General features: G+C 43.4%; 1 protein-coding gene across 3 annotated transcripts in view; it reads left to right on the top strand.

Moving 5' to 3' along the window:
* Positions 1–17,010, top strand: part of Tbc1d22b (TBC1 domain family member 22B) — a 72,558-nt gene that overhangs the window by 12,954 nt on the left and 42,594 nt on the right. For all 3 annotated transcript variants that reach the window (XM_076860189.1, XM_076860191.1, XM_076860190.1), the window contains exons 2-6: positions 24–80; positions 10,987–11,294; positions 13,627–13,806; positions 14,289–14,359; positions 16,364–16,492. In XM_076860189.1, coding sequence (XP_076716304.1) covers positions 24–80; positions 10,987–11,294; positions 13,627–13,806; positions 14,289–14,359; positions 16,364–16,492 — 745 coding nt within the window. The remainder of the gene's footprint in view (positions 1–23; positions 81–10,986; positions 11,295–13,626; positions 13,807–14,288; positions 14,360–16,363; positions 16,493–17,010) is intronic.

Below are 17,010 nucleotides of genomic sequence, written 5' to 3'. Positions count from 1 at the left end.
CTTCTTCCTGTTTCTTTTTTTAGTATCCAGCCGGTGTATGGAGCACAACACCCTCCTTTGGACCCTCGACTCACCAAAAAGTAAGTCAAGACATTTTTCCTTTCATGATTCTACTTCTTGCATCACCCTCTCCTATTTTGTTGAAGTGACCATTTCCATTTTGTCCTTTTCTAGCTCTTTCTCTGCCCTATTTTGAACCAGGAGATGAGCATTTTTCTTATCTCTAAACGGTCCGTTACTAAATGGGAAATTATCTCACTTCGGAGGTTTTGTGTATATTATCCCTGAAACCTGAGGATCGGTGACCACTCTCCCCATCTTCCAGCAGGAGACCTGGTTTCTGGGGCTCTTTGCTTCTGAATATAAGTAGGCCTGACCCGCCTCCCTCACACTGCGAGAACCAGGGCAAAGAGCATGTAACTGTGGGCTGGCGTTCTTCAGGTCTTGAATTTGACAAATTCAAGGAATCCCAGGCTTACGTACAGTAGAGTTAGAACCTCGCTGGAGACTATGACTCTAGTAAAACTCTTTTTTTTTTTTTTTTAAAGAAAGAGTGAGAGAGGGGGGGAGAGAGAGAGAGAGAGAGAATTTTAATATTTATTTTTTACTATTTGGCGGACACAACATCTTTGTCTGTATGTGGTGCTGAGGATCAAACCTGGGCCGCACGCATGCCAGGCGAGCGCGCTACCGCTTGAGCCACATCCCCAGCCCCTTCTAGTAAAACTCTTAATATATTCTTTTTAAGTACAATCCAAGGCTTGTGAGTATGTATCCATACCCCCAATTTTCACTTTATTACCCTTTTCTTTTATGGGTATCACTCATTACAGTGAATTTAAATGAGCTGGTAGGTCACCTTCTCAGCTCAGAACTTTGGCCTTTGTCTTTGGGTATGCTTAATTTTTGAACTTGTTTTCTAGAAGAGCTGTAGTGTGTGAGGAAAGTTAATGATTTGGGAAGTACAGACCTAAGTTGCCACCCTCCTGGCTCCTGTGTCATTATATCCACCCTTCCTTCCTTTACACAGTGGGAAGTAAAGATAATGTGCAAATTGTGATTCCAATTATATGACTTTCTGGAAAAGGCAAATCTCTGGAGACAGTAAAAAGATCACTGGTTGGTGGGGTTAAGGTGGAGAGAGGGATGAATGGGCCCAGCACAGAGAATTTTTAGAGTAGATACTATAATGGTAGATCGACATCATTATACATTTGTTTAAATCCATGAATGTTTAACATCAAGAGCGAAAACTAAGAAAAATAAACCATGGATTTGGGTGATGATGATGTGCCAGTGGAGGCTCATCAGTTATAACGAATGTGCCTCTGTGGTGGCAGTGGGGGTGTTGGTAATGGGGGTGAGCTATCTGGTCTGTTGACCAGTGTGGCAGGCCCTCTTGATTAGCTCCTTGGTAGTCTTTCCAGGTGACCCCGCTTTTTCCTTTTGCAAGAACCATAATTTTATTCAGATGTTCTGTAAATGATGATGCTCTTAGGCAGTATTAGGGTTGGTGTAACCCTTTTATGATAATCCTTTGGTCATCCCAGTGAGTGGCTTAGGGATGGTCTCATCTCTTGAGCATCTCCTGAGAGAGGGCTCGGAGAAGGGTTTCTTTTTGGACCAGAGAGCAATCATTCTGAGAAGGAAGCCTGTTTTTGCCACCTGTTTCTAAATGTGGTAGTGTGAAAGGAAGATGCCATAAGTTGTAGCAGCTAATTTGTAACTCGAGGGAAAGGCCAGAGATTGTGGAGACACCAACCCAGCAGCCTAATATCGTGGTTTACTATCTAAACATTATAGTTGAGTATTCTGTAACTTGTAACTAACAACATTCTAATCATAGACAGGGGTTGTTAATTGGTAATACATCCATTTCAGCATAGTTTATAATTTCTTTTGATAAACGTATGGCTAACATATAAACCCATCTGTCTACCCATTTATCAGGCACTGAGGTATACTGTCCCATTTTATGTTTGGATCAGGGTCACCCTATCTTGTCAGCACCTGTCATCAACTGAGCTTTCTATATCTAGGACAATAATACCACCATATCTCAAATTGTCAAGACAAACTTTTTTTTTAACTTTATTTTGTTTATTTATTTTTTTATGTGGTGCTGATCAAATCTAGTGTCCCACATATGCTAGGCAAGTGCCTCACCCCTGAGCCACAACCTCAGTCCCAAACTTTTTATACTCTTGTTCTCTTACCTATTAATGATATAAAACCATGGATATGTCCCCTGATCACTCAGCAGAGTTGTAGTCCTATTTTCACTGGATGTAATCACTTAGATTTGAAAATAGGGAGGAATTAATTGTCACTGAATTAATTGCTTCCTTTTTCATGTATGTGGTGGTGGTTAATCCCCTACAACATGGGACAACACCTAGGTATGCACCAGACCGTTTTACAGTTCCAGATTGTTGCTAATAAAACATTTATCACCCTTGTTTTAATACCTTTGTTGGGACATTTTTATTGTTTTCTCCGCTACATGACTGTCCTTCCATTTCAAACTGTCATTAATTACTGTGTAGTTAATCCCCATCACAGCAGAAGCCATTATATTGGGTCTTCAATTATCTGAAGTAAACGAGCACAATAAGTCATTCCCTGTCCATGTGTATTGACTTCAATTTGCCAAATTATTACTGGTAGTGATAATATTGTCTGCAGTAATTTTTATAGCTGAAATAAAACTAGTCTTATTGCTACACAGCCCCATTGGCCACTTGATGGCATGACAAGCTTCTTTTTTTTTTTTTTTTTTTTTTGAGAGAGAGAGAGAATTTTAATATTTATTTTTTAGTTTTTGGCAGACATAATATCTTTGTTTGTATGTGGTGCTGAGGATCAAACCCCGGCTGCATGCACACCAGGCGAGCGCGCTACCACTTGAGCCACATCCCCAGCCCACAAGCTTCTTAATGTGTTATTTTCTAAATTGATTCTAAAGTTTGAGAGGTCTTCTAAGTTGTAAGACTGGTTCATGTGAAGAAGCTACACTGTTACTAAGATGACTTGGATTTATTTGAAAGTTTTGAAACAAATTTCCCCATTTGCTTCACATCACCTTTTCTAAAAATCTTATTGTGTCCCTATAAATATGTACAAATTTTATGTGTCAACCAAAAAATTCCATTAAGGGGAATAACCATATTGGCCTAATAGTGTCTAACCTGTGGCCATTCATTTTCAAAATCTTCTTCACCAACTGTTACTCGAATGTACCATTTATTCTGTTTGAGTTTTTAGTGTTACCTGGATTTCTCGAGTGTCTTTTTTTTTTGCCACTTACTAGCTCCATGATCTCGGGCAAATTACTTAGCCTCTCTAAGTCCTGGTTTCCTCATCTGTAAAATAAAAATAATAAGCCTCACCTCATAGGTTTCTTGTGAGGCTCTCATGAGGTGAGGGAAGGAGCTGGCTTTCTGAACTATACTATGACGTCTAAGAGTGAGGAGGTGTGGTGAAAGGCCCACCCAAGGCCAGTGTGACTAAAACTTTAATATAGTTGTGTTAAATAATGTTGGTTAAATTTCAGATCACACTGTGGCATTTTTGTGTGTTGGGTCAGGGACTGTGTTAAAATGAGGTAGCCTATAAATGGAAGGCACCTCCAGCTAGAATTACCTGGATTAACTTTTTGCCACAACCACTGGTGTCAACAGTAAGGGGAGACATTTCACTTCCAAGGATCGCATCCCTAGATGTGGCTGCTTCTCTTTCAGGCTTCCTAAATCTGACAGCACATTCTGAGTAGCAGGAAGTTTCCCTACAAGGTGAGCGAGTGGGCTGTGTGCATTCTGGGACATTGTAACTGGTGTGTGGCTCTGTGTACTCAGCCACTCCTCTTTCCCGGCTGCGTTGCCTTCCATACTTCACCCTTTTCTTTTTAACTAGTTTTTCTTGGTGGAGTAGCTTGAGAGCTCCTGTGCTCTGGGATCAGGCAGACCTAGACTCCACTGCCTGCTGGCGACCTCAGCAAGTGCCAGTTCCCCCACCTGTCAGAGGGGAATGGAAGGATGGCCTCATGGGCTTGTTACATGAGAAAACAGTGTATGTAAAGGCGAGCGCGCGGGGCCTCCTAGGGAGTAGCCCCTAAATGTTAATGTATTTATGCACGTGTCTATGGATTTACGTGTCTCTTTTGGACATGATATTAGTAAACATGATAAAGCTTCAAAGCCTTAGGCCTTCCCCACGTCGTCCTTGGTCTGTAGCCGTGTTCACCTTCATCCAGCTGTGACCCACAGTGCCTTTGCCTTCCTTGCTGTTCCGTTCCATCCTTGTGGATGGTTCTCACCGACTTTGTTCTGTCCTTAGAGTCCCATCCTCTTCTGGTGATGCCAACCCCTTCCTTTTTCCTTAGGACAAAGGTGATTTTGTAATTCGTTAGTTGATTCTTGGGTTTTGTAGGCTAGGTAGGTGTCTCTAAGCTAATTTCTGGTAGCCTCAAGATAGTCTGCCTTAGGCTGGGGATGTGGCTCAAGCGGTAGCGCGCTCGCCTGGCATGCGTGCGGCCCGGGTTCAATCCTCAGCACCACATACAAACAAAGATGTTGTGTCCGCCGGTAACTAAAAAATAAATATTAAAATTCTCTCTCTCTCTCTCCTCTCTCCTCTCCCTATCTTTAAAAAAATTTTTTTAAAAATGGTCTGCCTTGAATCTTATACCTTTCTGTCTTGTAGGTGACAACCCTTTCCTCCCTACTTTCCTCTTCATTGTCTCTCTCTCTCTTTCTTCCTCCGTCCCTCCCTCCATTTACTTCTCTATTTCTCTCCCTCTCCCTGCCCCACCTCTCTGAGGATTGAACTCAGGGCCAGGCACAGGCTAGATAGGCATCCTTATTGAGTAAATTCCAGTTTTTCTTTGTTTGTTACCTGGGATTGAACCCAGGGGTGCTTAACCACTGAGCCCACATCCCCAGCCCTTTTTATTTTTTATTTTGAGACAAGGTCTCACTGAGTTGCTTAGGCCCTGGCTAAGTTATTGAGTCTGGCCTTGAACTTGTCAGTCTTCCTGCTTCAGCCTTCCTAGTCACTGAGATTACAGGAGTGTGCCACCATACCTAGCCTCCAATTCTTCTTCTTCTTTTTTTTTTTTTTTTTTTTTTTTTAGTACTTATTTTTTAGGTGTAGATGGACACAACACAATGCCTTTATTTTTATGTGGTACTGAGGATCGAACCCGGGCCCTGCCCGTGCTAGGCGAGCGCTCTACCGCTGAGCCACAATCCCAGCCCTTAGCCTCCAATTCTTACTCTACTTTATATTGAATAGTTATCTGTTTCAAAAATATAATGAAATATTCAAATGCATAAAAAGGTATGAATAAAAATACAGCAAACATCCTGATATCCACAACTCAGCTGACTGACTCCTGGTTTTTACTTTGCTCTCAGTGGTGTTAGGGATTGAATCCTGCACCTCATGTATGTGAGGCAAGTCTCTGTCACTGAGCACACCTCCAGCTCTAAAATTCACTTTTTTTTTTTTTTTGGTACTGGGGATTGAACCCAGGGCATTTAACCACTGAATCACGTCCCCAGCCCATTTTATTTTTTCATTTTTTTTTTTTTTTTTAATATTTATTTTTTAGTTTTCGGCGAACACAACATCTTTGTTTGTATGTGGTGCTGAGGATCGAACCCGGGCCGCACACATGCCAGGCGAGCGCGCTACTGCTTGAGCCACATCCCCAGCCCCTTATTTTTTCATTTTTGAGACAGGGTCTCACTAATTTGCTTAGGGCTTTGCTAAGTTGCTGAGACTAGCTTTGAACTTGCAATCCTTTTGCCTCAGCCTCCTGAGCCACTGGGATTAAAGGATAGGTATGATGGTGGGATTCCAGGCGTGTGCCACCATGCGCCACCATGCCCGGCAAAATTCACCTTCTTGATTTGGTTCATTTGAAGAGTCTTCAAAGGTTGCAGTATTTATGCAGTCTGGATTTACATGTGGCCTCTAAGCAGGGAAACAACAATAAGGACACGTGCCTGTGCAGTGGTTTGTGGATGACAGATCTTTCTTACTCCTATGTAGATTTCTTCTAGAAGTGAACCCCCTGAGGTGGTACTATAAGGGGTGGGCCTTGGGGCTCTCCTAGAGAGGAAAAGTAGTCATAGCAGTCATGCTGTCACACAGGAGTACTTTGCCTTTTTGCCCATAGGTGGATTTTTGTATCTGCAGACTCTTGTACTGCATTGCTTAGTTTTATTATTTTTTTATTTGATCTTTTGTTTGTTTCTCATTGTTCTTTCAGTAGGTTTATGAGTGCTCATCCTTTAGGGATTGATGAAGGCCAACAAAACAACCTATTCCACTGATTAATAAAAACAGTATGCGCATTGTAGAACGCATGATTAATTCAGAGAAGCATAAAGGTGAAATTAAATATCACCTATAATTCCACAGCTCAAAGATAAGCACTGTTAACATTGAGGTATTTTTTCCTGTTCTTTTTAATGAATACCTTTTAAAAAAAATACAGAGATCATAAGAAATATATAACTTGGGACCAGGCATGGTGGCACATGCCTGTAATCCCAGCTATTCAGGAGACAAGGCATGAGGATTCCAAGTTAGAGGCCAGCCTCAGCAACTTAGAGAAACTGTCTCAAACTAAAAACTAGAGTGCTGAGAATGTAGCTCAGGGGTAGTACACTTGCCAGGGATGTGTGACATCCATCCTGCGAAAAACAAAACAAGAAAGAAAAAAGAAATATATAGTTGGGTCTTTTTTTTTTTTTTTTTTTGCTTTTATTTATTTATTTTAATACCCTTCCCATATATGACTATTTTTAAAAATTTGTTCTAATTAGTTATGTATGAGGTAGAGTGCATTTTGACGTATCATACATAGATAGAGTATAACTTCTCATTCTTCTAATCGTACATGATGTAGAGTTACACCAGTCTGTAATCATATATGCATATGGTGTAATAATGTCTGATTCATTCTATTAGCCTTCCTTCCCCAAACCCCCTCCCCTCCCTTCACTCCACTCTGTCTAATCCAATGTATCTCTGTTCTTCCCTAACCACCACCCCCAATCCCCTTATTGTGAATTAGCATCTGCATAGCAGAGAAAACATTCAGCTTTTAGTTCTTTGAGATTGGCTTATTTCACCTCCCATGATATTTTCCAGTTCTATCCATTTACCTGCAAATGCCATAACTTCATTCCTTTAAGGCTGAGCAATAAGCCATTGTGTACATATACCACAATTTCTTTATCCATTCATCTGTTGAAGATCATCTAGGTTGGTTCCATAGTTTAGCTGTTGTGAATTAAGCTGCTATAAACATTGATGTGGCTGCATCACTGTAGTATGCTGATTTTAAGTCCTTTGAGTGTAAACCAAGGAGAGGGATAACTGGGTTAAATGGTAGTTCCATTCCAGGTTTTCTGAGGAATCTCCATACTGCTTTCCATAGTAGTTGCATCAATTGGCAGTCCCACCAGCAGTGTATGAGTGTACCTTTTTCCTCACATCTTCACCATCATGTATTATTCTTTGATATTCTTGATAATTGCCATTCTGACTAGAGTAAGATGAAATCTTAATGTAGTTTTTTTTTTTTTAAAGTTGTAGGTGACACAATACCTTCATTTTATTTATTTATTTTTATGTGGTGCTGAGGGTCAAACCCAGTACCTCACCCATGCAGGACAAGCGCTCTACCATTGAGCCACAGCCACAGCCCACTCAGTAGTTTTGATTTGCATTTCTCTAATTGCTAGAAATGTTGAATATTTTTTCATATATTTGTTGATCAATTGTATTTCTTCTTCTGTGAAGCGTCTGTTCAGTTCCTTAGCCCATTTACTGATTGGGTTATTTGGTTTTTTTTTGGTGTTAAGTATTTTGAGTTCTTTATATATCCTGGAGATTAGTGCTCTATCTGAGGTGCATGTGGTAAAGATTTTCTTCCATTCTGTAGGCTCTCTCTTCATGGTATTGTTTCCTTTGCTGTGAAGAAGCTTTTTAGTTTGATTCCATCCCATTTATTGATTCTTGATTTTGCTTCCTGTGCTTTAGGACTCTTGTTAAGGAAGTCAGTTCCTAAGCCAACATGGAGGAGATTTGGGAGGATCCTATTTTTATCTATTTTGTGGAGATTGTTTTTTGCTTTTGGTGGCTATAATTTAGTTAATCACTTCTATTTTTTTTTTAACAGTACTAGCGATTGAACCTAGAGGCACTTAACCACTAAGCCACATTCCCAGATCCTTTTTAGTTTTTGTTTTGAGACAGGGTCTTGCTAAGTTGCTTAGGGCTTCTCTGAATTGCTGAGGTTGGCTTTGAACTTGTGATCCTCCTGCCTCAGCCTCACAAGGCATTGGGATTACAGATAAGCACCTCCATTGCAGCCTTAGCCTTTTTTTTTTTTTGTAAGACAGGTTGTCACTAAATCACAGTTGCCAAGGCTGGCCTGGAACTTTCAACTCTCCTGCCTCAGCATCCCACTCTCTAGGATTTTGGGCATGTGCCACGGAGCCTGGCTAGATTTTTTTTTTTTTTTTGGTTTACAGATTTTAACCAAAAGAAGTAGTGGGCTGGGCTCAGTGGCAGAGCACCTGCCTCGCACATGTGAGGCACTGGGTTCGATCCTCAGCACCACATAAAAATAAACAAACAAAATAAAGATATTGCATTCATCCATAACTAAAAAATATTTTTTAAAAAAGAAGTAATACTAGTATAAACTGTTTTAGATCATCTTTGTCTATTCCTCTGATTATCTTTTTAGAGATAATGAACTACACCAAGACTTGTGGTGTGTGTTACCAGATCATTCTCCAGAGGATTGTATGATACACACACACTCATTGTAGTATCAGAGGACTAGATTCCCTGTATCCTGCTCTGCACTAAAAAGAATATGTTGTTAAGACTTTTCTTGTTTAATGGGTGGTAAAGAGTTGCATCTTGTTTTCATTTACAATATCAAATATATCCTTGGAGTCTTGTGTTCTTCTGTATTATTACGATGTATTTTCCTTTATTCCACCTGGGCTAGTGTTTGAAAGTAATGACTTGTGATATCCTGCCCTCTTTTTTGGTATTCTAATTGGGGCATTTTGATGAGCTATGTCAATTGTCAGACTGTATGTGTCAATGTTAATTTAAACTGTCTTTTTCAACAGGTAGTGGACCATCTGGGGCAGTGGGATGGGTTAGCAGACCACGGACCTCTACCCAAAGGGAAGAAGTACCTCTTAGAAGTGGGGACTTCAGCTATCCTGGCACTCTAGAATGGCCCTGCCTCACTGCTGGGGGTGGGGGTGGGGGTTAGACAGGCATTTTAATGATGTTTTGACTATGTTGTGTTCCAGTCTTTGTGTACTGTAAACTTAGGTAAGACCATATCCTCTGCTTCCCTGTTAAAGGTCTGAGGGATGCAAGGTAGGGCTGAATTAGAAATGTCCTAACCAAATTGTCCTGGGGAACCAGAATAATGGCCTTCAGACACTAAAGGGGAGTGGGACTTGGGACATAAAGAAAAAATTCAGTAAGTAGGAATGATGTTATATGATTATTTTTCCTCCATGGGTTAGTCTGATGTTTCCCAACTTTTAGTTATATACCATCTTTGTGAGTTTTTGCTATATCTTGTACTATTCTTTATTAAATACATTTATTTTTTTTTTAAATTTTCTTTACTCAAATAGATTTATTTTAAAAAGTAAACCTCATCACTTCTGTAAATGAGAAACCAATATCATTTGCCATAAATAGAACTTAACTTTAAAAATAGATAAAGTAAGGGCTGGGGCTGGGGCTGGGGCTGGGGCTCAGCTATAGAGTACTCGCCTGACATGTGTGAAACACTGGGTTCCATCCTCAGCGCCACATACAAATAAATAAATAAAATAAAGGTATTGTGTTCATCTACAACTAAAAAAATAAAAATGAAAACCACACACACACACATACACACACACACACACACACACACACACAAAAATAGACACAGTGAAAAGCATAACAATCTCATTAAATTCTAAGCCAGTTCCTGTTGTTGGCAAATATGTTAGTCCTGAGGCTGGCCCTTGCTTTGTTTAAAAAAAACAAAAAACAAACAAACAGTAGCATCGGGCCTGGGTTGTAGCTCAATGGTAGAGCGCTTGCCTAGCATGCATGAGGCACTGGGTTCGGTCCCCAGCACCATATAAAAATAAAAACAAATAAAAAAATAAAGGTATTGTGTCCATCTACAACTCAAAAGAAAAAAAAATTAAAAAACAAAACAGTAGCATCAAGCTTAGACTTTTTCTCCTCTAAGCTGGCAGAAGAATTTAACAGAGCTGTTAAAAGGAACATTTTCATTTTGGGACTTAATGTTTAATGCTACATATGTGCATATGTGTTGTGTTATCTCCTCTCCTTCCAGTAGCTTATGTCCTGCTCTAAGGGCTGGTTCAGGTTGTGTTGCCATAACAGATTAACTCTGAAATCTTAGTGGATTAATACATGAAGGTGCGTTTCTTGCTCATATTGCTTGTTCAAAATAGGGTGGGGTGGGGTGGAGGCCAGACTGTGCTCACCCTCAGTTGCCTAGGCTGAGGGAGGCCCACCATGTGGAACCTTGCCAGTCACTATCACAGGAGGGAGTCGTGGAGAACTCACACCTGTGAGTTTTTTTATACTGTGGACTTGAAGTGTGTACATCACTTGTTTTCTCAGCCCATTGGCAAAGTCATATGACTTTGCTTAAGTGCAGGAAGGCTGGGAAATATAGAGGTGTACATGGCATATTTGGAGACCATGTGGCAGAGACAGCAACTGCCCACATCCGTTGCTCATTCAGAGACTTCCAGTCCATCCCACTGTGGGCAGTTGTTGTCTAAAGAAGGTGATGATTGTGTAGGGCTAGCTTATTATATTGTTGATATTATAAAAGCAAGTAAATGAAAGTAGTCAGACATGCTGATCAGCCTCTTGGTAATGTTGTGTCTTTTCTTAAAGCTTCATTAAAGAACGGTCAAAAGTCAACGCAGTTCCTCTGAAGAATAAGAAGGCCTCAAGTTTTCATGAGTTTGCTCGAAATACCAGTGATGCTTGGGACATTGGCGATGATGAGGAAGAGGACTTTTCTTCACCTTCTTTCCAAACTCTGAACTCAAAAGTTGCTTTAGCAACTGCAGCCCAAGTTCTAGAAAACCACAGCAAGCTGAGGGTAAAGCCAGAACGGTCCCAGTCAACAACATCTGACGTTCCCGCCAGCTATAAGGTCATAAAGTCCAGCAGTGACGCCCAGCTATCCAGAAACTCCAGTAAGTCCCTTCTGAGCCTCGGCCTTCTCAGCAGAGTACATTTTATTTAAAAATGATTTTTCTTTAAGGAATCACCCAGATCTTCATGGGATGGTAAAAAGCAAGCTCAAGCCTGAGGTTTGACATCAGCGAGCCTAACTGGTCACTAGCTGTCCTTGCCCCTCCCACTTTGGTCACTGCCCAGCCCTGTGACCTGGGCCTTCGCTTCCTGACACCCAGATGTTGCCTGCTGTTCTCCTTCTCTTTTTCCTTTTTCTGTGGTGGGGTCTGAAACTTCTGTGGTTTGATTGCTTCATGTTGCGTTAGGTCTGCCAGGTTTATGATGTTGACTTACATCTTTAAAGTTGTAATGGCTGAAATGGTTGGCAGCCCTGATGGACTTCCTTAGCCCTGGGGAAGGCCACCGGTATAGGGTGGTCTTTTTCCTGTTTCTGCAGGAGGGAGCAACGAATAATGGAAAGCACCTGGTCACACTCCCTGCCCATCTGGCATGCCGCCAGCATGGGTGGGACGAGAGGAGAGGCCTTTTCTGTTTCTTCTCAGGAAACTGGACTCAATAACTGGTTGGGGTGATCGTGGTTTTATAAGATATTTGGGGACTTTCAGTGTACTCTTGTGTATCCATTACTGAGTTTAACATGTCCTAAAGGGTTTTATGGAAGTCAGTTATTCAGAACTGGGGAGGGAAGGACCGTCATTCTAGTGAAAGTTAAAGTGGCTGACCAGTAATGGACAAGATGGAAGTTCAATATCAGAGCCCTGGAGTGTGTCCTGGCTCATGTTATAAGAGCATTTCATTACAGCAAGCTCTTTATACCATTCCACAGTCTTTTTCCAACTTGCTTCTGGTACCAGCTTGAATCATCAGTGCCATGCTCAGATGGGCACTTGGTGTTGATTGGCCCGGTGGCCACAGCAACAGGCTGTGGAAAGTGTCTACACACTATAATTGGGGGTGTAGTTCCCAGTGTGAGGAAGGCCCCCTCCATGATCACTGTTGAGCTGTCCAGGACTCTCTGGCATTTTTCCCTCATGGAGAGGTACCCTTCTGTATGCATCTGTAATATGCTGGCTGTTAACAGACAGATGCACACAGAGGGGAACCTCTGTGTATCTGCTCAGCTTTGCTTTTTCTAGGTTCCACTAGTGACAGTAGGCATCCCAGCCAAGCACCTCGTGACAGTTGTTTCTGTAAACTTTCTAGTAGTGCTGGTTAATTTTGTTGTGACCATTACTTTTAAGGCCTAGATGTATTAAGAATATGAAACAGTCATGAAAGTCATGACAGTCATGATTAAAAGCACTTCTCTTGGGCTGAGGATATAGCTCAGTTGGTGGAGTGCTTGCCTCCCACATATAAGGCCCTGGGTTCATCTCTCAGCCAGCACCATAAAAGCAAAACAAACAACCCCCGCCCCCCCAAAAAAAAAAACCCACTTCTCTTTGTGGTAGTAAAATACTTTGGTGTTTTGGAGTCAGACATAACTGAGGTGTTATCTTTGCTCTCACAATGACTTAACTTCCTCAGGCTGCCCTTGTCTGTAAAATAGTTATAAATTCTTGCCATATGTTGTAAGGATCAAGTGAGATCACTTATACATAGTAAGTACTCAATAAATGTTCGTTCTCTACTGCTTGTTCCTCCTACCCACCATCTTGACTTAGAATATCTGGGGCTAGACAGAGAGTTCCGTTCCTGTTACTTCTGTCATATCATGGTGAAGTCAACGCTGGTTCATTTTGGTGGGAGATGTGGGAGCACAGAGGAACAGTAGCTCCCCAGCGTGGGATTGCCTTTGGCCACAGCTGCTTACCCACTGATTCCCTGGTGGGCCAAGGACAGGCTAGAATTGGGCCTGGGCTGCAGTCCTCTCATGCCTCAGGACAGCCACGCGGGGCCTGGGCTTGAGGAGAGCAGCCCCTGCTTTCATTACAGTGTGCTTTGAGTGTCACCACTTCTCCTGTGCTCTGTGATGTGGAAGCAGAGGAAAGCACCGCCTCAGACTGCACTCATCCTTAGGTGGGGTAGAAAGGTGCCAGCCTGGGGTAAAAAGAAAACACTGGACCTTACTTGGAGGTGCCATGCGTGTTCTCGGAAATTGCTGCAGCATCTGGAGTCTGTGAGCACATGAATGCCTTGGTCCCACGCATAGAACGCAGCCCTTCCTCTGGGGGAGGAGTGGAACCTGGTGGGGTCTCCACTTCTTGCTGCGCCTCAGCTGGGCACCTCTGGCAGCACTTGCAGGCACAGCCCGTGCTCTGGAGGAGGAGGCCAGTGCTGGACAGTCATAGTTGAGGTTTCTCATTCTCTTTCTCTTTCAAATGATCTCAGGTGACACATGCCTGAGGAACCCACTCCATAAACAGCAGTCACTCCCTCTCCGACCCATCATCCCCCTCGTTGCCCGGATCTCAGACCAGAATGCTTCTGGGGCACCCCCAATGACAGTCCGGGAGAAAACGCGTCTAGAAAAATTCCGTCAGCTTCTCTCCAGCCACAACACTGACTTAGGTGAGTCTCTGGAGCCCAGGCCAGGCAGGAGCACTTGGTGATCAGAATTCTCAGAGACCTGGAAGCTGTTGCTCTTTACTCTTCCTTCTTTTACTTTTTTAGTATCTCCTGATCTGGCGCCCATTGCAGCGAACCGCAGGTATTAAGGCCGAAGTAGAGAGTAGGGATGAGTGAGGTGGGATTGGTGTCTGGGGCCTGTAGACACAGCGCAGCTCCGGGCTCTTCTCCTTACGGGGATTCTTACTGAGACCCACACCCACGGTTCTCTCTGTTCCCCTCTGACTCTCGTCTTTGAGCTGTTTACTGCAGGGCTGTGTCCGTGGCTTTCTGCTGCTCTTTTCAGTTCTCTTCCCTGTGCTTGTAGGTGGCAGGTGGTGGTGAGCTCACTGGGATGGTGGGAGGAGTCAGGCAGCGCTGGTCCAGGTTTGTTTTAGGGCCTTTGTGGGAGGACCTAATCCAACAAGGCTGTTTTCTGTTTGCAGATGAACTGAGGAAGTGTAGCTGGCCAGGGGTTCCCAGGGAGGTTCGACCTGTAACCTGGAGACTCCTGTCGGTGAGTTCTACCCACTGTGTAGAGAAGCGTGAGCCTCACACAGCCCTTCTTGCCTGATGAGGTTAGTCTGGACAAGTTGGTCTTACTCCATAGACTTCTCTAGTCCCACTGGATGTGACAGAGCTGTGGGGCTGCAGTCCTATTTCTGTGCACAGAGATACATTCTTTTTTTTTTTCTTTCTTTTTTTTGATACTAGGGATTGAACCCAAGGGTACTCTACCACTAAACTACATCCTTGGTCCTTTATTTTTATTCATTTTATTTTATTGATACTGGGGATTTAACCTGGGGGCACTTAAGCACTAAGCCACACTCCTGGCTCTTTTTATTTTGAGACAGGGTCTTGCTAAATTGCTCAGGCTGGCCTCAAACTTGCCATCTTATCTCAGCCTCCTGAGCCACTGGGATTACAGTCATGCACCACCATGCCCAGCTGTTATTTTTTTTTATCTTATATTTAAATTGTTGAAGCTGTCCTCAAACTTGAAATCCTCCTGTCTCAGCCTTCCTAGTAGCTGGGATTATAGGCATGTGCCATTGTGCCCAGCAAGACACATTCTTGAGAGTTTATTCTCACTTGTGCAGGGTGGAAATATAGTCGTATTCCCAAATGTGGAGAGAAGCATGAGTTGGCTCCTGTGGTCACAGTCTCACTTTCTTAACAACGGAGAAGCAGAATATAGTAAGACAGAGTGATCCCACCTTTGCTTTTTTAAAAAATTGGGAATTGAACCTAGGGGGCATTTACCACTGACCTAAGCCCCTAGCCCTTTTTTATATTTTTATTGTGAGACAAGGTCTCACTAAGCTCTTAGGGCCTCATTAAATTGCTGAGACTAGCTTTAAACTTGTGATCCTCCTGCCTCGGCCACCCAACTCGCTAAAATTAAGGTGTGTGCCTTATGCCCATGAGCAAGCCCTGACACTCCCTGTGCTTCACTTCTTTTTCAATAGGAAAAATAAAAGTGGTCAAAACCCACTCAGCTACTGTGAAGTGGGTTAGTAAGTGAGTCTCCCTCTGCAGCCATACTAGTCTCACTCCCCCTGAGCACAGAGCACTGTGGCAGCCACTGCAGTAGGAACACTTGGACTTGCTCAGCCTGTGATTTCATTCATTCATCCAGTTAAAATTTATTGAGGGCCTGCTGCTTGCCAGGCACCGTGCCAGGTGCAGTTGCATATTCAAAGTCAAGCAAACCAGCATCCCGCGCTCCAGGCATTGACTGGAGGCATTGCCTGAATGTCTTCAACAGGAAGTATCTCTTCCCTCGCTGCTCTCCCAGCCCAATTTTGCAACCACATAATCATCACCTCTGCCACTTTGAGTAAGTTTGGATGCTGCTCAGGGTGGATCTGGTGAGCAGAAGAGGAAAAGGAGATGAGAGAATGGGAGTGGGATCGGGACCAGGATGAGAAGGAGAGTTGGCCTGGAGCTTGGGCTAGGAAGGGCCTGCTGCCAGAAGTTCTGTGTGGCATTGTAACTGCCATGTCACCGATCCCATTCAGCTTCCTAAGCTGCCGATTCTGAATGGTACACTGGAAAAGAGTGTGTAACCAGTACCAAGGGCCTTGGCACACTACTGAGATGCACCATAGAACTTGCCAGTTCCTTGTGATTCCCAGAGGTGCTGGCCTACACACATGTGGCCCTTAGAGGCCATGACTCGGTCTAGTTCCCTCCCACTGACCTACATACACTGCTCTAGTCTGCCAACTCCAGGAGCCATGGAGTGCTCCCCAGCAGTACGTGCTCCAAGCGCCGCACGGGGCCAGTGGACTGAGGAACTCGGAGAAAGCTGGCCCTGTTTCTTCTGCCCACATGTGGACCTCATTGAACTAGGGCAAACACTGTGGCCAAAACCAAAAAGGGATTTGCTCTTGACCTCTCAGCAGTTTCCCTTCTGTTCCTTTAATAGTTTCCAAACCACTGCTCAGGCTAAAATAAAAATAAAGGACTCGTCCAGCCAATGTCTGTCCTCACTGATGGGCAGTCTTGTCTATAGGGCTACCTCCCCGCCAACACTGAGAGAAGGAAGCTGACTCTGCAGCGGAAGCGGGAGGAGTATTTTGGCTTCATTGAGCAGTATTACGACTCTCGAAACGAGGAGCATCACCAGGATACCTACAGACAGGTACGGTCCTTGCCTGCTGCCCCTCTGCTTATTTTGGGGTTCTTAGGTGTGTCGCCTGGTAACATTTCAGGTGGAGGTTTTCCAGGTCTTCAGGCTCTAGTGTACAGATTAGGGATGAGATTTATTTCCAGAATTCCTGCTTTTCATTCAGTGCTCTGATTTTAGCCATTTTAAATAGATGGAACATTTTTAGCACTGGTCAGTGACAGTGCTTCCCAAACTTTAATGTGCATGCAAACCACCTAGGACCTTAAATCATAGTCCCCACCCGGTGACTACGAGATAGTGCGGCTCTTCAGTGAGGCCTGCCCTTCCAACAAGCTCCCTGGCAACGCTGATGCTGCTGGTCCACAGACCACAGAGTGAGTGATGGGTGTTATGGAACATGAGAGGAAAGACAGCTTCACTCAGGAGTGTCCAGTCTCTCTGGACTGTGACATCACCTCTGGCAGCTGTAGTGCCCAGTGAGCACCTCCAGCTGCCTGTCCTTCTGCAGGAGCCATCGCTATTAGGGAATC

Source organism: Callospermophilus lateralis, chromosome 6 (assembly GCF_048772815.1).
Source record: "Callospermophilus lateralis isolate mCalLat2 chromosome 6, mCalLat2.hap1, whole genome shotgun sequence".
NCBI lineage: Eukaryota > Metazoa > Chordata > Mammalia > Rodentia > Sciuridae > Callospermophilus > Callospermophilus lateralis.
The sequence above is the reverse complement of the archived record's forward strand: the minus strand, read 5'-3'. Positions and strand labels throughout refer to the sequence as shown.